General features: G+C 43.7%; 1 protein-coding gene across 1 annotated transcript in view; it reads left to right on the top strand.

Moving 5' to 3' along the window:
- Nucleotides 1-6,998: 6,998 nt before the first annotated feature.
- slc5a8l (solute carrier family 5 member 8, like) overlaps nucleotides 6,999-26,526 on the top strand; it is a 73,545-nt gene continuing 54,017 nt past the window's right edge. The window contains exon 1 of the mRNA XM_072251943.1: nucleotides 6,999-7,628. Coding sequence (XP_072108044.1) covers nucleotides 7,275-7,628 — 354 coding nt within the window. The 5' untranslated portion in view covers nucleotides 6,999-7,274. The remainder of the gene's footprint in view (nucleotides 7,629-26,526) is intronic.

Genomic DNA, 26,526 nt, shown 5'->3' on the forward strand with positions numbered 1-26,526 from the left:
TGTCGCAACCCATTAGATCAACTCCAGTTAATTTTACTACTTCAAATCATGTCTATGGCCAGGTACAAGAGGGTTGACTGCGAGTGGGGCAAGTGGGCAGGTACAAGAGGGTTGACTGCGAGTGGGGCAAGTGGGCAGGTACAAGAGGGTTGACTGCGAGTGGGGCAAGTGGGCAGGTACAAGAGGGTTGACTGCGAGTGGGGCAAGTGGGCAGGTACAAGAGGGTTGACTGCGAGTGGGGCAAGTGGGCAGGTACAAGAGGGTTGACTGCGAGTGGGGCAAGTGGGCAGGTACAAGAGGGTTGACTGCGAGTGGGGCAAGTGGGCAGGTACAAGAGGGTTGACTGCGAGTGGGGCAAGTGGGCAGGTACAAGAGGGTTGACTGCGAGTGGGGCAAGTGGGCAGGTACAAGAGGGTTGACTGCGAGTAGGGCAAGTGGGCAGGTACAAGAGGGTTGACTGTGAGTGGGGCAAGTGGGCAGGTACAAGAGGGTTGACTGCGAGTGGGGCAAGTGGGCAGGTACAAGAGGGTTGACTGTGAGTGGGGCAAGTGGGCAGGTACAAGAGGGTTAACTGCAAGTGGGGCAAGTGGGCAGGTACAAGAGGGTTAACTGCGAGTGGGGCAAGTGGGCAGGTACAAGAGGCCTCAGCCCCTGAGCTTGCCCAACTGCTGTGTGATTGTGAGAGTGGTGGATACAGGAAAGAGGAGCCAACGAACCATGGAACCATGGTTCAGGGAGCCATTCAAGAAGGGGGAGAGAAAACGTTGGGGGATTGTACAGTAAGGGGAATGGATGCAATTCTTTGTCTCAAGGATTGAGAGTCCAGAAGTTTGTGTTCCCTGGATCTGGAGTGCCTTGTGCTGCTGTGTAGACCTTTCTGACTGCCTAGGGAGTTCACGGCTGTTATTATCTCAGCTGTATACATTCTGCCACAGGCTGATACTGATCTGGCTCTCAAGGAACTGTACGAGACCATCAGCACGCTGGAGACCGCACACTCAGAGGCTGCTTTCATCGCCGCCGGTGTCTTTATAGAGCGTCACCAACTAAAATCTCTCCGAAGTTTTGCCAACACATCCAGGTGAGCACACGGAAAGATAGCGTACATGACCCTTCTATAAAGCTTACAAAATGCTCCTTCGCCCCCCATTTGGGAAATCAGATCACTCTTCCATCTTGGAGTACAGAAGAAGCTGAAAGAAGAGGTGTTTCCAACACCATCCACTGTAGGTCTGACCAATCAGTCTCCATGCTACAGGACTACTTTGATGACGTCGACTGGAATGTCTTCCATGATGAGAATGTCTCCGAGTTCACGGAGGGGGTCACGAGTTTCATCCGGAAGTGCATCAAGGATGTTGTCCCCCAGAAATCGGTCAGGGTCCATCCAAACTATGGAGGAAATATTGTATCATTTCTTAATGCATGCATTACTAAATGACAATAAAAGAGGACTGTGTGCCTTCATAATCTAACTAGAAACCCTGGATCAACAGTTCCATGCGAGCAGCACTTACCACGCGTCATAGACTTTATGTTGCCAGTGACCTACAGGAGCTCGAGAAATGCAGCTACGGTCTGCGCAAAGTCAACAAGGCAGTGAAACAACGATACAGGGACAAGATCCAGACGCAACTTTCCACCAAAAACACACGCAGCTTATGGCAAAGTCATCACAGACTTCAAAGCTAAACGCAGTGGAGTTTCCAACATCACTGCCTCTCTCCCAGATGAGCTGAATCCTTCTTTACGCTCAGTTTGATGTCGCCAACACTGAGCCTCTGAGGAGAGCTGCTGATGCGACCTGCACCTTGGTCATCTCTGAGGCCGAAGTACACAGGTGTTTCCCATGAGTGGACAGTCGCAAGTCTGTGGGACCGGACGGCATCCCAGGGCGGGTGCTCAGGATGTGTGCAGCACAACTGGCAGGTGTGTTTACTCTCCCTCTCCCAGTGTAGAGTGCCCTCCTGCTTCAAAACACCCACCGTTGTCCCCGTACATAAAAAGATGAGGGTAACACGTCTGAACGACTGGCATCCTGTCACACTCACCTCAATAATAAGCAAATGCTTTGAGCGGCTGGTCAAGGACTATATCTGCAGCTTGCTACCACCCAGACTGGATCCCCTACAATTTGCCTACCGACACAGCCAGCAACAGATGACACAATAGCCACAGCTCTACGCACCGTCCTTACACATCTGGAGAAGAAGGATGCTTATGTGAGAATGCTGTTCTTGGACTACAGTTCAGCATTTAACATCATAATTCCATCCAGGCTCCACAAGGAGCTCAGAGACCTCGGCCTTCACCCTGCCTTGTGCAGCTGGATCCTGGACTTCCTGTCAGCTCGCAGGAGCTGGTAAGAGTGGGCTGCCTCACCTCTGCCCCTCTGATCCTCAACACGGATGCCCCACAGGGCTGTGTACTAAGTCCCCTCCTTTAACTCTGTATACCCATGACTGTGTCGCCACTCACAGCTCCAATCTGCTAATTAAATTTGCTGACGACACTACATTGACTGGCCTTATCTCAAATAATGAGGCAGCCGACAGAGAAGAAGTCATCACCCTGACACAGTGGTCTCAAGAAAACAACCTCTCCCTCAATGTCGCAAAAACAAAGGAGCTGGTTGTGGACTACAGGAGGAATGGAGACAGGCTAGCCCCTGTTGACAACCATAGATCTGGGGTTGAGAGGATGAACAGCTTTGAGTTCCTCGGCATAAACATCACTGAGGACCTCACGTGGTCTGTACATACCGGCTGTGTGGTGAAAAAGGCACAACAGCTCTTCTTTCACCTCAGACGGTTGAAGAAGTTTGTGAGAGGTCCCCAGATCCTAAGAACTTTCTACAAGGGCACAATTGAGAGCATCCTAACTGGCTGCATCACTGCCTGGTATGGGAACAGTGCCTCCCTTAATCACAGAGAGTGGTGTGGACAGCCCAGCGCATCTGCAGTTGTGAACTTCCCACTATTCAGGACATTTACAAAGACAGATGTGTAAAAAGGGCCCAAAGGATCACTGGGGACCAGAGTCACCCCAACCACAAACTGTTCCAGCTGCTACCATCCGGGAAATGGTACCGCAGCATAAAAGCCAGGACCAACAGGCTCCAGGACAGCTTCTACCACCAGGCCATCAGACTGATTAATTCATGCTGACACAATTGTATTTCTATGTTATATTGACTGTCCAATGTACATTCTGTTTATTGTAAATTACTATAAATTTCACATTGCACCTTTAGGCGGAGACGTAATGTAAAGATTTTTACTCCTCATGTATATGAAGGATGTCAGAAATAAAGTCAATTCCATTCAGTTCTCTGACTGGTGCCTGGGTTCAAGACATCCGACTTGAAGAGGAATTTGAGGTGTGAGGGGAAGATCCAGTTGTCATGGTCCATGTGGGTATCAATGGCATAGGAAGAACAAGGAAGGGAGTTACGTTGAGGGAATTTGAGCTGCTGGAGACTAAAGTAAAACTAGAACTAAATAGGTTACGATCTCTGGACTGTTACCTGAGCAGTATGCAAATTGGCACTGGGTTAATAAGCTCAAAGAGCTAAGTACATGGCACAAAGATTGGTTTGGGAGAAGAGGCTTGAATTTGTGGGATATTGGCACCATTACTGGGGAATGTGGGAGCTGTTCCAATGGAACGGGCTCCACCTGATCCACGATGAGACCAGAGTCCTGGGAAATCGCATATCTAGGACTGTGGATAGGGCTTTAAACTAAAAAGAAGGAGGGCGGATTCAACACTTTGGACAAGCGAAGGTAAAGTGAAAAGGAGAGTGCGGCAGAGGTTGCAGAAGTCTCAGAATAATAAAAAGACAAAAAGTTTAGAAAGGATAAGAATTTAATTTTGGTAGCATGGAGGCATAACTGAAAGGAATGATGAATACAGGACTGAAGCTGTTATATTTGAATGCATGCAGTATACAGAAAAATGTAGATGATCTTGTAGTACAGTTAGAGATTGGCAAGTATGATATTGTGGGCAACAATGAGTTGTGGTTGCAAGAAGATCACAACTGGGAGCTTACTATCCATGATACACATCATATTGATCAGGCAGGTGGGTGGGGAGGGGCTCTCCGCCCCCATTCTCTTACCTTCTTCCTGTAACCTTTGATGTCCTGACTAATCAAGAACCTATCAAACTCTGTTTTAAATATACTCAGACTTAGCCTCCACAGCCATCCGTGTCAATGAAATCCACAGATTCACCATCCTTTAGCTAAAGATATTCCTCCTCATCTCTGTTCTAAATGGATGTCCCACTTGTCTGAGGCTGTGCCCTCTGGTCTCGACTCCCCTACTAAGGAAACATCCTCTCATAGTCATAGTCATAGTCATAGTCATAGTCATACTTTATTAATCCCGGGGGAAATTGGTTTTCGTTACAGTTGCTCCATAAATAATAAATAGTAACAGAACCATAAATAGTTAAATAGTAATATGTAACTTATGCCAGTAAATTATGAAATAAGTCCAGGACCAGCCTATCGGCTCAGGGTGTCTGACCCTCCAAGGGAGGAGTTGTAAAGTTTGATGGCCACAGGCAGGAATGACTTCCTATGACGTTCTGTGTTGCATCTCGGAGGAATGAGTCTCTGGCTGAATGTACTCCTGTGCCCACCCAGTACATTATGTAGTGGATGGGAGACATTGACCAAGATGGCATGCAACTTGGACAGCATCCTCTTTTCAGACACCACCATCAGAGAGTCCAGTTCCATCCCCACAACATCACTGGCCTTACGAATGAGTTTATTGATTCTGTTGGTGTCTGCTACCCTCAGCCTGCTGCCCCAGCACACAACAGCAAACGTGATAGCACTGGCCACCACAGACTCGTAGAACATCCTCAGCATCATCCGGCAGATGTTAAAGGACCTCAGTCTCCTCAGGAAATAGAGACGGCTCTTGTAGACAGCCTCTATCTACATCCAATCTGTCCTTAGCCTTTCAATATCTGATAGATTTCAATGAGACTCCCACTGATTCTGCTAAACTCAAATGAGTACAGGCCCAGAGTCATCAAACTGTCCTCGGACATCAACCCTTTCATTCACAGAACCATTCTCATGAACCTCCTCAGGACCCTCTCCAATGCCAGCACATATTTTTGTAGATGAGAGGCCCAAAACTTCTCACACTACTCTAAGTGCAGTCTGAACAAACCTTTATAAAGCTTCAGCATTACATTCTTGCTTTTATAATCTAGTACTCTCAAAATTAATGCTAACATTGCATTTGCCTTCCTTATCACTGTCTTAACTTGCAAGTTAACCATTAGACACTCCCAAGTCCCTTTGCACCTCTGGTTTTTGAATGTTCTTCCTGTTTAGAAAATAGCTTAAGCCTTTATTCCTTCTAGCAAAGTGCACGACCGTACACTTTCCTACACTATGCTCCACCTGTCACTTCTTTGCCCGTTCTCCCAATCTGTCTAAGTCTTTCTGCAGACTCCTGCTTCCCCAACTCTACCTGCCCCAACACCTATCTTGGTATCATCCTCAGACTTAGCCACAAACCGATTCATTCTGTCTTTCAAATCAATGACATATAACGTGAAAAGAAGTGGTCCCAACACCAAAGACCTGCAGAACACCTCTAATCAGCAACAGCCAACCAGGAAAGGCCCCCTTTATTTCTGCTCTTTGCCTCCTGCCCGTCAGCCAATCTTCTATCCTTGCTAGTACCTGTCCTATAACCTGGGAATACAGATCTATAATTCCGTGAAAGTGACATCACAGGTAGATAGGGTCATACAGCGAACTTTTGGCACATTGGCATTCATAGATCCAAGTACTGAGTACAGGAGTTCAGATGTTAAGTTGAAATTACATCAGATATTGGTGAGACCGCATTTGGAATATTGTGTGCGGTTCTGGTCTCCAACTTACAGAAAAAGGTATCAAAAAAGAATGAAAAAGTACAGAGAAAAGTTACAAGGTTATTTCTGGGATTTCAGGTTATAGCAACAGGTTGAATAAATTAGGACTATTTCCTGGAGTGCAGAAGAATAAGAAGAGATTGATAGAGGTATACAAAATTATGAGGCGCATAGATTGGGTTAATGCACTCAAGCTTTTTTCCCACTGAGGTTTGATGAAGCTAGAACGAGAGGTCATAGGTTAAGGGTGAAATGAGAAATATTTAAGGGAAACCTGAGGGAGAACTTCTTCGCTCAGTGGGTGGCATGAATGTAGAATGAACTGCCAGGGAAAGTGGTGGATACAGATTTTATTTCAACATTTGAGAGAAGTTTGGGTAAGTACATGGACGTACGGTTATGGAGGGCTATGGTCCAGGTGCAGGAGGATGGGACTGGGCAGAATAACATTTCAGCATGGTCTAGATTGGCCGAAGGGCCTACTTCTGTGCTTTATGACTCTAAAACCAGCACGAACCTGTTAAACAATGACCTGTTTCTCTGGTGCTACATTTTGCAATGTATTTACCAGAAATAACCACAGTGTCTGGTCTGAGTAATGATGGAGTGGGATGATTCAGTGTATTTAATATCACTGGGTAGAGGTCTGTACGTAATATGAATAATCAGATTCAGGACTGATGAAGAAGGCAATCAGATGCCTCCAGCTGGGGAGAAATCTCTGAAGTCTATTGTATGAAACATGAATAGCAATGGATGATTACAAACAAGAAGTATGTTCACGTGGGCAAGGCAGCATAGAAATGTCCCTGATCTTTTATTGTGATTCTAGAATAGTATTGTTAAATATTTACATGGAAGACGAATCTGTAAAATAGATAACACCACTGCAATGATAATATAGTAACTGCAGTGAAATCATAATGAGAATATAATAATTACGATTAACAATTAGCCCAAGTCAAGTTTGTAAAATGACACGAGCTATGAATCAATGCCAAACACAATGGCTTTATTGTGAAGCAGCTCCAAAAGGAAGTACAGCGTCCAATCCTTCAGGTGCAGTGCAAAGGTTCACTTAGAGCAGTGTAGCTGCTATTCATTCTGTATAATAAGCTGTGCGACTCAGTCTGTCTCTTTCTTTCATGATCAACTCCTTTATTGATTTTATCTTTTATAAAGTACTTTTTTCTTTTATCATATCAAACTTTTCATAAAATTTCCTTTAGGAATTGATTTGATCTTTTTCTCTTTCTCAAACTTTGTTGGGTAGGGAACCACTTTTTAACCTTGGGGTTTCATTTTTAATTTTCGTTGTAGCCGTCTTTTGCTATAACAGCCTCCCACTTTGCTACTGCTTGGAGATGCCCATCTCGGGCCGGCCTGTGGCACAGTTCAGTGCATGGGATTATGTGGTGTTTATCGCCATGCTTCTTGTGTCCCTGAGCATTGGGGTCTATCATGCATTTAAGGCCAGGGCCCAGCAGTCGAACAATGAGTTCCTGCTGGGAGGCAGGAAGATGAAGGCAGTGCCTGTTGCCATGTCACTTACTGCCAGCTTCATGTCGGCTGTTACGGTGATTGGGACACCAGCAGAGGTTTATCGCTACGGGGCCATGTTCTTGATCTTCTGCATCAGCTACTCCGTGGTTGCCACCGTCTGTGCTGAAATCTTCCTGCCTGTATTCTACAGACTCAATATCACCAGCACTTATGAGGTAGGCCAATAAGTTCAGGCTTTTGAAACCTCGCATACAAACTTTTGTTCCCTTGAACTTTGATATTTCTGTGCTTTCCTAGTTATTATGACTCTTGGTACTGTCTTTAAACTTGAACTCATCCAAAACGTTGCTGCTGTTCTTGCCATATTGGTACAATAATGAGGCGCTTTCTCATCACAACCTTGTTTTTAAATTCCTCTCTAGTGCCAGCACACCCTAAGTCTGCAAATTTCCACAAAGATTTTTCTCCTCGGAGTTAGAAACATTTTGTAACTGATCTCTCAGCATCTTGGCATATGACAAATAAAATCCGTTTCCCATATAGACCCTTTAAAATTATATACAGCCTTGCTGATACTTCACCCGGAATACATCTTTGGTCTCCTCACCAAAAGGAGAGAGTGTGCAGTAAAGATTTCCCAGACTGATTCCTGAGGTGGCAAGTTAGTCCTATGAAAAAGTTTTATTGCTTACTATTATTGTTTGCACGATGTTTTTTTTCTACACATTGGATGTTCGATGACCTTTTTTTAATGGGCTCTGTTGGGATCCCTTGTTCTGTGGCTGTCTGTAAGAAGTCAAATCTCAAGGTTGTATACAGCATACGTACTTTGACAATACATATACTTTGAACTATGAGGAAAGACTGAGTTACCTAATTTAGAATTTAGAAAAAAATGAGAGATTAACTAAAATTAGTACTTAAGCGGTATTTACATAATTAAAACTCACTTGTACCTCGATCAACATAATATAAAACCATGGCATATCTCACACAGTGAGCCCTGTTTATAAATACAGTACATGACATTTTTGTTAAACCAGTTGATTCCAGTGGAGAAGGAAGAATGAAGGTTCTAACTATAGGTACCAAACTAAGAAGTACGAAATTCATATAGTGCTCAACAAGATAGGCATGGGAGTATATTTTCCTTGGCTGATCTCCAAAAACTGGAGCTGTCATGTCAAAATGAGGCGTAAACTGAAATCATAAGACATTCCATTATTTGGAGAATGGTAAATATTTGGAATTCTCTATGCCTCAGTCATTTAATTTGTATTCAAAACAGAAATGAGTGGATTCCTAGATTTTTATGGAAGCAATATACTTCTCATGGGTAGAAGTTTTGTGGTTTTCACTAAGATGTCCAGGTCTAAGTGTTGTTCTAGTCTTGCTGAATATGAAGTGGACTGCATCATTATCTCTAGAGCAATGAACAAAAGTAAGCACCACATGATTATGCTCTTTTACGATTTTATGGCATAAGGAAGATCACTGATAATGAACAGAACATAGTATGAGGACAAAGATAATTTCCAACAATTGTCTCTCTATCACCCTTTGTCATTAATCCCATTACCTTCTCTGAATTCCTCATTTCTGTACCCTGTTAACCAACAACTTAATTGGACCAAGCACATGCTTAACAGTGTCTATAAGAGCAAGTCAGGACCCCCAGCACCTAGGACATGCCCCTTTCTCATTGTTAGCATCAGGCAGGAGGCACAGCTTCTTCCTCTCTGCCATCTGATTTCTAAATGGACATTGAACCCATGAACACTACCTCCCTACTGTTTGATTTCAGGTTTTTTTTGCACTACTTGTTTTAACTTCACTATTTAATAGACATGTATTGTATACTTATTGTAATTCATTTTTCTCTATATTTATTTATCATGTATTTCATTGTACTGCTGCGGTAAGGTTAATGAATTTCACAATGTACCCGGTGGTATTAAACTTGATCCTGATTCTGATGCTGACTGGTAAGTGACTTACCTCTCGAATTCCTTAAGCCAGTCTACCATCTTTCACCATATCACTCGCAGAATATGACATCACTTAGAACAAAGCATCCTATGCAACGTCCGAGATGTTCACCCCCTCTATCACTGGTACATTGCAGGGGCAGTGGGTATCATCTTTAAGATGGAGTTTAGCAGTTCTACACCAGTCCCCTTCAACACACCTCCTAAACCCCAGATTGAGGACACTGGCTTGAAAAATTTCTGCCACAATGTTCTAGAGCTGAACTCATTTGTCTCCAGTTGCCACACCATTTACCCCCATGGTGTCATCCCCAGTGATGACAATTTTACTGCAATTTCAAGGTGCTACAACCGGTGAAATACTATCCCTTATATCGAACGCAGTTGCTCTCAATCAAAAGGCCTCAGCTACCACGTTTTTTAAAGAAGTCTGGAGCTGAATATCTCCAATCTGCGTACCAGTGAGTAAATTATTAATGAGTGACTGAATGCCATATGAGCTTTGTCTCAGTACCTGGCAGAGTTCCAGGAAACTGATAAATCAGTGTCACTATAGCAGTATCTCAATACCAAAGTTCAAATTTATTATCAAAGTACTCAACCCATATACACAACCCAGAGATTAATCTTCTTGTGGCATACTCAATGAATTCATAATAGAATAATAACCATAACAGAATCAATGAAAAGCCTCACCAACTTGGGCGCTCAACCAGTGTACAAAGGACAATAAATTGTGCAAATGCAGAAAGAAAGAAATAGTAATAATAATAAATAAGCAATAAATATTGACTAAACAAACAATAAATGAGTAATAAATACCCTGCATAATTCTGGACTAGCAGAGAGACAATGTCATGATAGCATTGTCTCAATTCCCTGCAGGTTCCAAATTTCTTCAACATATAAAATGCCTTTGGATTTCACTCCTAAATGCCCTAGCTCTGTTTCTCTGTTCTTTTCATCTTGTTCCAGCCAGAAAAAAAATGCTCTTTAAAAAAACAGCAAAATAGCACCGTTACTGAAAATCTGAAGCTTAGCAGGAAATATTAGAAATATTCAGGCAATATCTGAGCAATCTCAGAAGTATAGCTTATAACTTTTGTTAGAATATATAACAGTAGAGCACAGGAAGAAGCACTAAGTCTACACCAAACACAATGCACAATTAAACTGCATCTCTTCTGCCTGTATTTGATCCATAACTGTCCATTCTCTGCATATACCTATATCTACCTTATAGCATCTTAACCACCACTATCATATCCGTTTCTACCACTCCCTCCAGCAGCCCATTCTAAGCACCCATCACTCGGCAGCATATATGATCTTACATCTTATTGTTTACCTACACTCCACTTTCTCTGTAGCTGTTACATTTTATTCTTTTTACCTTGTTCTACCTTAATGCATTGTGCAATGATTTCATTGACGGACAACCTTTTCACTGTCAAACCAATTCCAAATTCCCCTCTCACCCCTCAAACCTGACCATCCTACTCTGGGTAAAAGATTCTGTTTACCCTATCAATGCATCTCACAATATTACAAACTTCTATCAGGTTTTCCCGATGCTCCAGAGAAAACAACCTAAATTTGTTCAACCACTTATAGACCATACCCTCTAAACCAGGCAGCATCCTGGTAAAAGTTTTGTGCGGCGTAAGAGCTGAATTCTGAAGGAAGGCAGTTTTTAAAAAATTTCTTAGAATGCAAGAAGGATGAGACTGTGCAGGCACGTGACGTAGACAGGACAGCGTGGAGAGTTTAAAAAGGAGACCGCTCTATACAGCGGGCAGCGGAGTGAGTGGTAGCAGAGTGTAGGGCTTTGGTTCAACGGGCTTAGGCCGTAATGGGAAGAGGCATGAGCGAGGCACCAACTCTTTTTTTCCCCTTGGCGAATCAGCCCAGACAGACAGAGGAACAGCAGGGCTCACACAGCTAATGGTACGAACTAATGGTTTAAAAAGTTTGTGTGTTTGGCGAGGTAAGTGGGTGAGTTGACTTATTTTTCCTTGTTTCATTCCTGTAGCATTAGGTTGTATGCATGCAGGGTTAGTGCTTTGTTCAGGCTGTCAGATGTGGGAATCCTGGGAGACCTCCAGCCTCCCTGATGGCCACATCTGCACCAGGTGCACCAAGATGCAGCTCCTCAGAGACCGTGTTAGGGATCTGGAGCTGCAGCTTGATGACCTACTGCTTATCAGAGACAGTGAAGAGGTGATAGACAGGAGCTACAGGGAGGTAGTCATCCCTAGGCTACTGGGGTCAGAAAACTGGGTGACTGTCAGGAGAGGGGAGAGAAATGTCCGGATAGTGGAGAGCACCCCTGTGGCTGCCCCCCTCAGCAACAAGTATCTTGTTTTGGATGCTGTTGAGGGGGATGACCTGACAGGGGACGCCCACAGTGACCAGGTCTCTGTCACTGAGCCTGGAACTGTTGTGCAAGAGAGAAGGAGGGAGAAGAGGAATGCGGTAGTCATAGGGGATTCCATAGTCAGGGGAACAGACAGGAGATTCTGTGAGCCTGATAGAGATACCCGCATGGTGTGTTGCCTCCCAGATGGCAGGGTACAGGATGTCTCGGATCGTGTCCAGAATACTCTGAAGGGAGAGGTGAGTAGCCAGTTGTCTTGGTACATGTTGGTACCAATGACATAGATAGGACAAAGGAGGAGGTCCTGAAGAGAGATTTCCGGGAGTTAGGAAGGAAGCTGAGAAGCAGGACCTCCAGGGTAGTAATCTCGGGATTGCTACCTGTGTCACGTGCTAGCGAGGGCAAGAGTAGTCGGATCAGGCAGATGAATGCCTGGCTGAGAGACTGGTGCAGGAGGCAGGGCTTCAGATTCTTGGATAATTGGGATCTCTTCTGGGGAAAGTATGATCTGTTCAAAAAGGACAGGTTACACCTGAACCCAAAGGGGACCAATATCCTGGCGGGAAGGTTTAATAGAGCTGTTAGGGAGGGTTGGGAACTGGAATGATAGAGCGGAGGAGGGGGAAAACAGAAATAAATCTAAGACAGTGAGCAGTAAAGATGTCAGGAAGGACAGGCAGGTGATGGGGCAAATTTGCAGCCATTGGGATGAGTTGCAGCGCAATCAAAGGAAAAATTACCAAATACTGGTCTTAAGGTGTTATACTTAAATGCACGCAGCATAAGGAATAAGGTGGATGATCTTGTCATACAGCTACAGATTGGCAGGTATGATATTGTGGCCATCACTGAGACGTGGCTAAAGGATGCATGTCTCTGGGAGCTGAACGTCCAAGGATACTCGATGTATCGGAAGGATAGGAAGGTAGGCAGAGGGGGTGGCATGCCTTTATTAGTAAGAAATTATATCAAATCATTAGAAAAAGGTGATATAGGATCGGAAGGTGCAGAATCTTTATGGGTTGAGCTAAGAAATCGCAGGGGTAAAAGGACCCTGATGGCAGTTATTTATAGGCCTCCAAACAGCTGCAGGGATGTGGACTACAAATTACAACAGGAAATACAAAAGGCTTGTCAGAAGGGCAGTGTTATGATAATTGTGGGGGATTTTAACATGCGAGTGGATTGGGAAAATCAGATCGGCACTGGATCTCGAGAGAGAATTTGTAGAATGTCTGCGAGATGGCTTTTTAGAACAACTTGTTGTTGAGCCCACTAGGGGATCGGCTGTACTGGATTGGGTATTGTGTAATGAACCGGAGGTGATTAGAGAGATTGAGGTGAAGGATCCCTTAGGAGACAGTGATCATAACATGATTGAGTTCACTGTGAAATTTGAGAAAGAGAAGCCAGAATCCGATGTCGGTATTTCAATGGAGTAAAGGGAATTACAGTGGCATGAGAGAGGAACTGGCCAAAGTTGACTGGAAAGGGACACTGGCAGGAAAGACAGCAGAGCAGCAGTGGCTGGAGTTTATGCGAGAAATGAGGAAGGTGCAAGACAGATATATTCCAAAAAAGAAGAAATTTTCGAATGGAAAAAGGATGCAACCGTGGTTGACAAGAGAAGTCAAAGCCAAAGTTAAAGCAAAGGAAAGGGCATACAAGGAAGCAAAACTTAGTGGGAAGACAGAGGATTGGGAAGTTTTTCAAAGCTTACAAAAGGAAACTAAGAAGGTCATTAAGAGGGAAAAGATGAACTATGAAAGGAAGCCAGCAAATAATATCAAAGAGGATGCTAAAAGCCTTTTCAAGTATATAATGAGTAAAAGACAGGTGAGAATAGATATAGGACCGATAGAAAATGATGCTGGAAAAATTGTAATGGGGATAAGGAGATGGCGGAGGAACTGAACGAGTATTTATCATCAGTCTTCACTGAGGAAGACATCAGCAGTATACCAGACACTCAAGGGTGTCGGGGAAGAGAAGTGTGCACAATCACAATTATGACAGAGAAAGTACTCAGGAAGCTGAATAGCCTAAAGGTAGGTAAATCTCCCGGACCAGATGGAATGCACCCTCATGTTCTGAAGGAAGTAGCTGTGGAGATTGCGGAGGCATTAGCAATGATCTTTCAAAAGTCAATAGATTCTGTCATGGTTCCAGAGGACTGGAAGATTGCAAATGTCACTCCACTATTTAAGAAGGGGGCAAGGAAGCAAAAAGGAAATTATAGACCTGTTAGCTTGACGTCGGTGGTTGGGAAGTTGTTGGAGTCGATTGTCAAGGAGGAGGTTACGGAGTACCTGGAGGCATATGACAAGATAGGCAGAACTCAACATGGTTTCCTTAAAGGAAAATCCTGCCTGACAAACCTATTGCAATTTTTTGAGGAAATTGCAAGTAGGCTAGACAAGGGAGATGCAGTGGATGTTATATATTTGGATTTTCAGAAGGCCTTTGACAAGGTACCACACATGTGGCTGCTTAACAAGATAAGAACCCATGGAATTACGGGAAAGTTACATATGTGGATAGAGCATTGGCTGATTGGCAGGAAACAGAGAGTGGGAATAAAGGGATCCTATTCTGGTTGGCTGCCGGTTAACAGTGGTGTTCCACAGGGGTCCGTGTTGGGGCCGCTTCTTTTTACGTTGTACATCAACGATTTGGATTATGGAATAGATGCCTTTGTGGCTAAGTTTGCTGATGATGCAAAGATAGGTGGAGGAGCCGGTAGTGCTGAGGAAACAGAGAGTCTGCAGAGAGACCTGGACAGATTGGAAGAATGGGCAAAGAAGTGGCAAATGAAATACAATGTTGGAAAGTGTATGGTTCTGCACTTTGGCAGAAAAAAATAAATGGGCAGATTATTATTTAAATGGGGAGAGAATTCAAAGTTCTGAGATGCAACAGGACTTGGAAGTCCTCATACAGGACACCCTTAAAGTTAACCTCCAGGTTGAGTCAGTAGTGAAGAAGGCAAATGCAATGTTGGCATTCATTTATAGAGGAATAGAGTATAGGAGCAGGGATGTGATGTTGAGGCTCTATAAGGCGCTGGTGAGACCTCACTTGGAATACTGTGGGCAGATTTGGGCTCCTTATTTAAGAAAGGATGTGCTGACGTTGGACAGGGTTCAGAGAAGATTCACTAGAATGATTTTGGGAATGAGAGGGTTAACATATGAGGAATGTTTGTTCGCTCTTGGACTGTATTCCTTAGAGTTTAGAAGAATGAGGGGAGACCTCATAGAAACATTTCAAATGTTGAAAGGCATGGACAGAGTGGATGTGGCAAAATTGTTTCCCATGATGGGGAAGTCTAGTATGAGAGGGCATGACTTAAGGATTGAAGGGCGCCCATTCAGAACAGAGATGCGAAGAAATTTTTTTAGCCAGAGGTTGGTGAATCTATGGAATTTGTTGCCACGGGCGGCAGTGGGAGCCAAGTCATTGGGTGTATTTAAGGCAGAGATTGACAGGTATCTGAGCAGCCAGGGCATCAAAGGTTATGATGAGAGGGCGGGGGAGTGGGACTAAATGGGAGAATGGATCAGCTCATGATAAAATGGCGGAGCAGACTCAATGGGCTGAATGGCCGACTTCTGCTCCTTTGTCTTATGGTCTTACAAAGCCTCCTTTCTGACTCTTATACTCAATGTCCTGAGCAATGATAGTAACCCAGGTCCCGCTCTCTCCGCTAGTGTAGCCTCTTTCAAGAGCTATGGACTTGGACTCCTAGCTTCCTTTGTACATTAATGCTGTACACACTTTCTCCTTACATTAGGCCAGACAAATGTTTTTCAGAATTTTTCTGATGAAAGGCCATCAGAACTAAATGGTAACCATTTCTGTCCTTAACAATGCTGCCTGATGGATTGATACAGTTTATTGTTCTTTCTACCTTACGATACAATTTATTGTTTTGAACTATCTGATAGGATTGCTTCCTATGATTCAGACTTACATCATTATTGTCAAAGATTTTGCAAGCCAACCTTGCAGTTAACCCTTCTTGCCATCTATAAATTTGTTGATGGTACAACCATTGTCGTTAGAGTCTCAGGTGGAGATGAGAGGGTGTACAGGAGTGAGATATACCAGTTAGTTGAGTGGTGCCGCAGCAACAACCTTGTACTCAACATCAGTGAGACCAAAGAGCTGATTGTGGACTTAAGGAAGTGTAAGATGAAGGAACACAAACCAATCCTCATAGAAGGATTTGAAGTGGAGGGAGTGAACAATTTCAAGTTCCTGGTTGTCAAGATCTCTGAGGATATAACTTGGTCCAAACGTATCAATGCACCTATAAAGAAGGCAAGAAGGCAAGACAGCGGCTATATTTCATTGGGAGTTTGAAGAGATTTGGTTTGTCACCTAAAACACTCAAGAACTTGTATAGATGTACTGTGAAGAACATTCTGACAGGCTGCATCATGGTCTGGTATGGGGGGTGTGGTGCCACCTGTGCAGGATCAAAAGAAGCTACAGAAAGTCGTAAAATTAGTCAGCTCTATCTTGGATACTAGCCTTCGTAGTATCCAAGACATCTTCAAGGAGCTGTGTCTCATAAAGGCGGTATCCAATATTAAGGACCCCCCATCACCCAGGACATGTCCTCTTCTCATTGTTACCATCGGGAAGGAGATACAGAAGCCTGAAGGCACACACTCAGAAATTCAGGAACAGCTTCCTCCCCTCTGCCATCTGATTCCTAAATGGACATTGAATCTGTGAACACCACCTCACTTCTTTTTATATTATTTCTGTTTTGCACTATTTTTAAACTAACTATTAAAATAGTTAGATTTTTAACATATATGTATATACTTATTGTAATTGGTTTACTTATTTATTTGCTTTCTTTCTAGATTATGTATTGCATTGTAGTGCTGCTGCTCAGTTAACAAATTTCATGACATATGCCACTGACGTAAACCTGATTCAGATTCCGATGTACCAAGACCAGCACTGCTCAATTTCATGCCCTTGCAGATATCTCACTGCAGAGCATTGAAAGAAGGTCTCAGCCCTTAAGGCACATTCCCTTGGCAACCGGATAGCAACAATGCACATTGTGGTTGTGACAGAAAAGACGGTGGTTGAGAGCTTGTAGATTTATTCACTAAGACACGGAAGTTCTCATCAGATGAAGCATAGCATGAACAAGATTTGGGGACTAGCTGACCAGCATGGACTCAATGGGCTGAAAGGCCTGTATGTGTATTTGAATGCTCCATGACTCTGTGAAGGTGGTCCTGTGAATGAGGAGAGTCAGTAGAACATCAGGAGCCACCACCTGGAAGGAAGGTTGTTCCAGCTGTCCTACAGTTATTAGTAGCCCCACTCATTCTAGCAATGAAGAAGTTGTCCTATCCTCACATGATGGCAATTGGAGCAAGCAATTTCAGTAACTGAATTCAAGGATCAGTGGCAACTGTTTTTCTGAAGGAGAATGTGAGGTATCAAAATTTTTCATCTGGGCTCCTTCAGCTGACTATCAGTGGCCTAGGGTAGTGTGAACAATTGGTCTGCACTGCTCCAAATGGAAAAAAGAAGTCTCTCTGTCAGGATCATTGAGACACATTGTGTACATATTCCTCTGCTGGTCACAAGGTCCATAAGTAGAAACATCACTTGAAGCACCAGAATCTCAGCTTCAGCCCATCATCCCTTCCCTTTCTGGTTTCATGCTTCATCATTCTTTCTTCACCTTCTCCACCTCCTTCCACCCTTTCCCTCACCCATTTGACTGCATCTGCCAGTCATCCCATCTCACCTATATTCGCCTCATCATTTGTCAGCTCTTCCCTCAGCCCTCTCCCTCTATATCCGCTATCTCCTCTCTATCTTATAGTCTAGATGAAGGTCTTCCACCCAAAATGTAGTCTGTCCATTTCCCTCCACACTGCTGAGTTCCCCATCTTTGGATATCACTGGATATGTCCGATCGTGAGAACCTACTCAGGAGGCAGGTGTCACACTTCACGTTAACCATCAGGAGTTCTTCTGGTACTTGATAGCCATTTTCTTAAGATTGAAAGAATGGAAACCATTCAGGCTGCTGACCGGGCACTGGTTACTAACAAGAGCTCATGGACACGTGCAGACCATATCACCACACACAACCCCGAGATTCTTTTTCTGTGGCCGTACTTGGCAAACCTATAGAACAGTAAGTGTAAACAGGATGAATGGGTTGCCTGCACATGTGGGATAAAACATAAGATATAGGAGCAGAATTAAGCCATCTGGCCCATCAAGTTTGCTCTGCCGTTTCATCATGGCTGATCCACGTCTCCACTCAGCCCAAATCTTCTGCCTTCTCCCCGTATCCCTTCATGCTCTGACCAATCAAGAATCTATCAACCTCTGCCTTAAATATAACCAGTGACTTGGTCTCCACAGCTGCCTGTGGCAACAAATTTCACGAATTTACCACACTCTGCATAAAGACCTTCCTCCTCATCTCTGTTCTCAAAGGATACCCCTCCCCCCCCATCCTCAGACTCTCCCACCAGAGACAGCCAGCCGAGTGCCTGAGATGTAAACAGAGGGTAAAGTCAATGAACTCACCCCTCTAGGAATGTAGTGTCAGGCCCGCTTCTTTGATGTTGGGGTGAGCAACAAATCAAGAGACAAATACAGAGTAGAGATTTCCCACTGGATTATGGAAAGATCCTGTGGTGAGGAAGCTGAAAGCCAACATGACTATGTCTACCATAGAGGCAGTAGATCAGGCACAAGAGCACCATCAATGATCCTCACAACCCAGACCATGCTCTTTTCTGGCAGCTGCCATCAGGTAGAAAGTACAGGTGCCTCAGGATTCACACCACAAGGTTCAAGAACAGTTACTACCCCTTAACCTCTTGAACAAAAGAGGATATTCTACTTCTTGTGTTTTCACATCCGATGGTCTCACTTTAATACCTCTTTACTTGTTATTTCATGCTCATTATTTTTTGCTATTTATCTATATCTGCATTTGCACAGTTTCTTGTTCATTGATCCTGGTTACACTTACTGTTCTATAGATTTGCTAAGCTTGCTCACAGAAAAAGAATCTCAGGGTTGTACGAGGTGACATGTATGTACTTTGATATAAATTTCTCTTTGAACTTTGAAGGCCAGTGGTACAATGGCACCATCCCCAGTGAAGGGCTTGTCAACAGTTTGAAGAGCAGAATATTACTCTAGAGTAGATTCTTTGCACAAGGCAAGTCTTTCAATCAGGAGGTTCTTCACCCAGCCTGCATGGCTGCTCATTACCATGCCTGCACCTCAACTACAGAGCACTGCCCATGGGGCCCCCACTGCATCCCTCATTGAAGAAATATCTCAGCAGATGAGTGCTGGAGGAGATAGCCCCTGTACTTTCAGCACACGCCGTGTACTGGCTAGACAGCCTGCTCAGAGATTTGAAGCTGCAGCCAGATCTCCTGAAGCCAGCAGTCTGCCTCTGGACGTAAACTGTAGCCAAGTAACAGAATGTACTCTCAGTTCTACAGTTTAACAATACTCATTGTCTGCAACCTAGACTATACATTATTCATAGAAGAGAGGGCATTGCACAATAGTGAAGTAATTTGGTGTTCATCTGAGATCAGATTGCTAACATAAACAGAGCAGCAAACTGTCTAGTTCACTCTCCCAATGGGTACAATTTCATCCAAAAATTATGACCAGTGAAATATACTCCAGATTAAAATATTTTTCAGTGTACTTTCAGCATGTTTATGATAGGAACACATCTGTATGTGAATCATAACAAACAGTCATAGTTCAATACAGCACAGATACAGGCTCCTCGGACCAACGAGACAATGGTGCCCATAGCAAGCTCCAATTTCCTGCTTCTGGTTTCTGATTCAGCTTTTGTCCCTTCCGTCCTAATCCTGATGAAGTGACTCAGACTGAAATGTTGACTGTTTATTTACCACCTCAGATACTATCTGACCAACTGAGTTCCTCCAACATGTTTGCGTCTGTTCCTCAAGATTTCCAGCCTCCGCAAAATCTCTTGTGCCCCCAATTTCCTACACTTGAACCATAACCCCCGAAGCTTTCTCTCTCCATATACCAATGCAAGTGCTGTTTCCACTATCTGCACAAGTGCTGTTTCCATTATCTACCCAATTGCTGTTTCCATTATCTATCCAAGTGCTGTTTGCATTATCTATCCAAGTGCTGTTTCCATTATCTACCCAAGTGCTGTTTCCATTATCTACCCAAGTGCTGTTTCCATTATCTACCCAAGTGCTGTTTCCATTATCTACCCAAGTGCTGTTTCCATTACCTGCACAAGTGCTGTTTCCATTATCTACCCAAGTGCTGTTTCCATGTATCTAACCAAGTGCTGTTTCCATGTATCTACTCTACTGAGTGTTTTTATAGACCACCCAATAGTAATAGGGTCATTGAGGAGCAGATAGGGAGACAGATTCCGGAAAGGAGTAATAATAACAGGCTTGTTGTAGTGGGAGATTTTAATTTCCGGAATATTATTGGCAACTCCCTAGAGTGAGGGGTTTAGGTAGGGTAGAGTTTGTTAGGTGTGTTCAGGAAGGTTTCTTGATACAATATGAAGAGAGGCTGTACTTGACCTGGTTTTGGGAAATGAACCTGGTCAGGTGTCAGGTCTCTCAGTGGGAGAGCATTTTGGAGAAAGTGATCACAATTCTATTTCCTTTACCATAGCATTGGAGAGGGATAGGAACAGGCAAGTTAGAGAAACGTTTCAGGGGAAGTATGAGGCTATCAGGCAGGAACTTGGAAGCATAAATTGGAAACAGATGTTCTCAGGGAAACGTACGGAAGGAACGTGGCAAATATTCAGGGGATGTGTGCGTGGGGTTCTCCGTAGGTAGGTTCCAATGAGACAGGGGAAGGACGGTAGGGTACTGGAACCGTGGTGTACAAAGACTGTTATAAATCTAGTCAAGAAGAAAAGAAGAGCTTACGAAAGGTTCAAAAACCTGGGCAATGATAGAGATCTAGAAGATTATAAGTCTAGCAGGAAGGAGTTTAAGAATGAAATTAGGAGGGCCAGAAGGGGCCATGAAAAGGCCTTGGCAGACAGGATTAAGGAAAACCCCAAGGCATTCTACAAGTATGTAAAGAGCAAGAGGATAAGACATGAGAGAATAGGACCAATCAAAAGTGACAGTGGAAAAGTGTGTATGGAACCAGAGGAGGTAGCAGAGGTACTTAGTGAATACTTTGCTTCAGTATTCACTACGGAAAAGGATCTTGGCAATTGTAGGGATGACTTGCAGTGGACTGAAAAGCTCGAGCAAGTAGATATCAAGGAACAGGATGTGTTGGAGCTTTTGGAAAGTATCAAGTTGAATAAGTCACCAGGACTGGATGGGATGTACCCCAAGCTACTGTGAGAGGTGAGGGAGGAGATTACTGAGCCTCTGGCAATGATCTTTGCATCATCAATGAGGATGGGAGAGGTTCCAGAGGATTGCAGGGTTGCGGATGTTGTTCCCTTATTCAAGAAAGGGAGTAGAGATAGCCCAGGAAATTATAGACCAGTGAGTCTTACTTCAGTGGTTGGTAAGCTGATGGAGAAGATCCTGAGAGGCAGGATTTATGAACATTTGGAGAGGCATAATATGATTAGGAATAGTCAGCATGTCTTTGTGAAAGGCAGGTCGTGCCTTACGAGTCTGATTGAATTTTTTGTGGATGTGACTGAACACATTGATGAAGGTGGAGCAGTAGATGTAGTGTATATGGATTTCAGCAAGGCATTTGATAAGGTACCCCTGCAAGGCTTATTGAGAAAGTAAGGAGGCAATGGATCCAAGGGGACATTGCTTTGTGGATCCGGAACTGGCTTTCCCACAGAAGGCAAAGAGTGGTTGTAGACAGGTCATATTCTGCATGGAGGCTGGTGACCAGTGGTGTCTCAGAGATCTGTTCTGGGACCCCTACTCTTTGCGCTGTTTCCTTGTATCTGCCCAAGTGCTGTTTCCATGTATCTCTCCAAGTGCTGTTCCTATGTATCTACCCAAATTCTGTTTCCATGCACCTACCCAGCTGCTTTTCCCGTACCTACCCCAGTGCTGCTTAAATGATATGAATGTATCTGCCTCAACCACTTCGTCTGGCAGGTTGTTCCTAACAATTTTGCCATTGTATGAACAAGTTGCTCCTCGGGTCCCTTTTAAATCTTTCCTTTCTCACCTTAACCCTATGAGCTTTAGTTCTGGACTCTCCTACACTGGGCAAATGTTTATGATCACCCAGTTATCCGTGCACTCCAGAATTTCCACCATTACCAGGAGGTTCTGCCTAACAAAAGAGAAAGAAACAGGTTCTGGCTTTTCAGCCGCTTGTATGTGGTATGGAATTTACTAAGTTGACAGTCACTTTCCTGCACCCAGTGCTAATGCATTATTTCTCTTTATATCCAAAATTTCCTTTGCCCCTACATTTGAGAGACACAGCAAATAACCATCAACTTTCCCAGAGAATTTCCAAAATATATTGTTTTTTGGTTGAAGAAATTTCCTCTAGCTGTCCTCAATAACTCGTGAACCTACGCTGCACTCCCTCAATAGCAAGAATGTCCTTCCTCAAATTTGGAGACCAAAACTGCACACAGCTCTCCAGGTGTGGTCTCACCAGGGCCCTGTACAAATACAGAAGGATGTCTTTGCTCCTATACTCAACTCCCCTTGTTATGAAGGCCAACATGCCATTAGCTTTCTTCACTGCCTGCTGTACCTGCATGCTTACTTTCTGTGACTGATGAACAAGGACACCTAGATCTCATTGTACTTCCCCTTTTCCTAACTTGACACCATTCAGATAGTAATCTGCCTTCCTGTTCTTGCCACCAAAGTGGATAACCTCACATTTATCCACATAAAACTGCATCTGCCATGCATCTGCCCACTCACCCAACCTGTCCAAGTCACCCTGCATTCTCATAACATCCTCCTCACATTTCACACTGCCACCCAGCTTTGCATCATCTGCAAATTTGCTAATGTTACTTTCAATCCCTTCATCTAAATCATTAATGTATATTGTAAATAGCTGTGGTCCCAGCACCGAGCCTTGCGGTACCTCACTAGTCACTGCCTGCTATTCTGACAGGGACCCGTTAATCCCTACTCTTGTTTCCTTTCTGTCCATGTCAGTACCCTACCCCCAATACCATGTGCTCAAATTTTGCCCACTAATCTCCTATGTGGGACCTTACCAAAGGCTTTCTGAAATTCCAGGTACACTATATCCACTGGCTCTCCCTTGTCCATTTTCATAGTTACATCCTCAAAAAATTCCTGAAGATTAGTGAAACATGATTTCCCCTTCGTAAATCCATGCTGACTCAGACCGATCCTGTTACTGCTATCCAAATGTGCCGCTATTTCATCTTTTATAATTGACTCAAGCATCTTCCCCACCACTGATGTCAGGCTAACTGGTCTGTAATTCCCTGTTTTCTCTCTCCTTCCTTTCTTAAAAAGTTGGAGAACATTAGCTACCCTCCAATCCACAGGAACTGATCCTGAACCTATAGAACATTGGAAAATGATTATCAATGCGTCCACGATTTCTAGGGTGAGAGGTTTAGAGGGGATTTTCGGCTTTGGACCAAAAGACCTGTTTCCATGTTAGATTCATCTCTGCCTCTTTTTTCCACCAAACTCAGGAATATGTATCCATTTCTTTTTCATCTGCCCTTCGAGCAACCATTCCAAGAAGCAATCTGGTGGATCTTTGTACTCCGGAAGTACAGTCGATTCTGGTTAATTGGGGCACATTAGGACCAGTACATTTTGGCCCAATTAAGTGTCTGCCCCAATCAGCTAAAGTTTCATGGAAATAGCAAAAAAGATATAAAAAAGACAAACTGAGAAACAAATTACATATTAGTCATAGTCATATTCATACTTTATTGATCCTGGGGCAAATTGTTTTTTGTTACAGTTGCACCATAAATAATAAATAGTATTAGAACCATAAATAGTTAAATAGTAATATGTAAATTATGCCAGTAAATTATGAAATAAGACCAGGACTAGCCTATCAGCTCAGGGTGTCTGACCCTCCAAGGGAGGGGTTGTAAAGTTTGATGGCCACAGGCAGGAATGACTTCCTATGACGCTCTGTGTTGCATCTCGGTGGAATGAGTCTCTGGCTGAATGTAATCCTGTGCCCACCCAGTACATTATGTAGTGGATGGGAGACATTGACCAAGATGGCATGCAACTTGGACAGCATCCTCTTTTCAGACACCACCGTCAGAGAGCCCAGTTCCATCCCTACAACATCACTGGCCTTACGAATGAGTTTGTTGATTCTGTTAACAAATTGGAACACCACCGATATTGCTACAACAGTATAAAACTGTGTATTAGTTCCTAATACTTAGTGATAGAGGGATTTATCCGTGTCACATTCTTTTGACTGTAATTGAACAAGATTAGCGCAGGTAATGGACTGCTTCATACAATGCTTTCTATAATTGCAACCTTTAAAATTTCCATTTTCATTGTAACATCTAAGATGATTGTCTGTATCTTCAATCTCTTTGTGTTTCCAAACTCGTTGAAGTCGTAAAATTGTTTCATTTTCACTTCTGGCCATTTCTGGCATCTCCAAGCCTGAATGCTTGAAACTACAGTGAGCGTAACAGTTCTGAATTGTCTTACTGCTTATTTCCCACCAGCTATCGGTGAGAAAAATCACTTTTTTGAACACAAACGCATGTAACTGATCCTATTTTAAAACTCTTCTCTTAAAGCATGGTGTAGCGTCTAAAGACCATCCAACTACACACCAATGATGCAAGTTAGAAACTGTTTGGCAGCAGTGTCCTGCTCCGATTAAGCAGCATAGCATCTCAGATAAATGAAGGGAATTCCAGCTGGTTTGTCGATTAGTTTTTGTTCTTTAAGAGTTGTCCCAAATAATTGGCTGCCCTGATTAACCAATGGTCCAAATAACTGAACATCATACTTTAGATAGGGAGATCTGACAAGCTCACAATTTTCTTGATTTACACAATATCCAGCATGAAGTCTTCGAAGGGCTGTAGGTAATAACAGAACAGCATTTTATTTTTATTTTATTGAGATATAGTGTAGAACAGGCCCCTCCTGCCCTTCGAGCCATACCACCCAGCAACTCCCAATTTAACCCTTGTCTAATCATGGGACAATTTACAATGACTAATTTAACCTACCCATCAGTACATCTGTGGACTGTGGAAAGAAACTGGAGCACCTGGAGGAAACCCATGAAGTCATGGGGAGAGCCTACAGACTCCTCACAGACAGCAATGGCAATTGAACCCAGGTCACTAGTACCGTAAGCCATTACATAGAACATACAGCACAGGATCAGGCCCTTTGGCCACAATGTTGTGCCAAGCCGGCTGAAAAGTAAATTTAAAAAGAACCAAAAAATTAATCTCTCCTATGTACACAATGCTCATATCCCACCATCGTCCTCATATTAATGTGCTGAGCTAACTGTCGCTTAAAAGCTTCTAATAAATTTGCCTCTACCATCATACCAGGCAGCACATTCCAGGCATCCCACCAGTTTCTGAGTAAAAAATTTACCCCTCACATCCCCTTTGAACCTACCCCCCTCTCACCTCCAATGCATGCCCTCTGGTAGTAGATGTCGTGCTAACTACCGCACTACTGTGCTGGCCCATCCTCGCCTCAGGTACTCAAACCCCCTTCTCATGAAGGCCAACATGCTATTTGCCTGCCTAGTGCTTGCTAACTTTAAGCGACTTGTGCACAAGAACATCCTGATCCCTCCTGATCAACATCTTTCAACCTCTCCGAGTCAAGCACCATGCTGATTTGGTAGCGTGACTCTTGACTCACCATTTCACATTCTGAAACAGTCCAGTAGCACTGCAGGAGCAGCTACAGCAGAACCTGGCTCACTCACCACTTGTCCAAGGGTGTTGCACATCTCCAGACACATAGGTTTCATCTTGTCTTTGGGTGCTGTATGTATGCAGCAGACACATTCTCTCAGTAACTGTGTGAGTTTCCCCTCGCTGCTTCAGTGCCTCTCAAATACCAATGATGCATTCGTTAGGTAGGTGGTAGGATCATTGGGAGGGAAGAAAATTACTGGGAATATGAGGAGAAAAATTGTAGGATCATTGCAGATGGGCGTTTGGCTGTCAGTGTACAGTAGGCCAGATGGGCCAAAGGGTCCATTTTCTCTGGCAGCTAAGAAAGATCAAAACAGTAACCATATCCTTTCAGATAATAAATAAGCATGGTTTAAAAACCTCCCCTTAGAAAAGGTTTGTCATTCCAAAGTTGACACCAATAATGAGAATGTGGCCAACATCTTAGTCAGAAGGATAAAGAGCCACAAAGAAATAGGGAACGTGGAAGGAGCTGTGAATTGTGAAGCAATTAAAATCAAGAGACCCAAACTGGAGATGCATTCACCTCGTGAGTTCTGTCTGCAGCAGGTTTTAGAGATGGTTTGTCCAAGGTCATGGCACCATTGGATGTTATATTCTGGTAAGCAATTACCTACACTGTACTTGTTACTTGTTTGACCTGCTGGGTGTGACCTCTGCCCCATTGTGTATATGCCGGTCAGCAAGGTTCAATCACTACTGATCCCATGTCCCAGCACTTGGTTTGCAATCCTCTTGAGTATGGCTAGCATGACGTAAATACTGCATTCACACAATGGGTCAATCAGGCAAAGTAGCTGGCGTGACAGTCAAGG

The sequence above is a fragment of the Mobula birostris genome, chromosome 3, assembly GCF_030028105.1.
Source record: "Mobula birostris isolate sMobBir1 chromosome 3, sMobBir1.hap1, whole genome shotgun sequence".
Classification (NCBI taxonomy): domain Eukaryota; kingdom Metazoa; phylum Chordata; class Chondrichthyes; order Myliobatiformes; family Myliobatidae; genus Mobula; species Mobula birostris.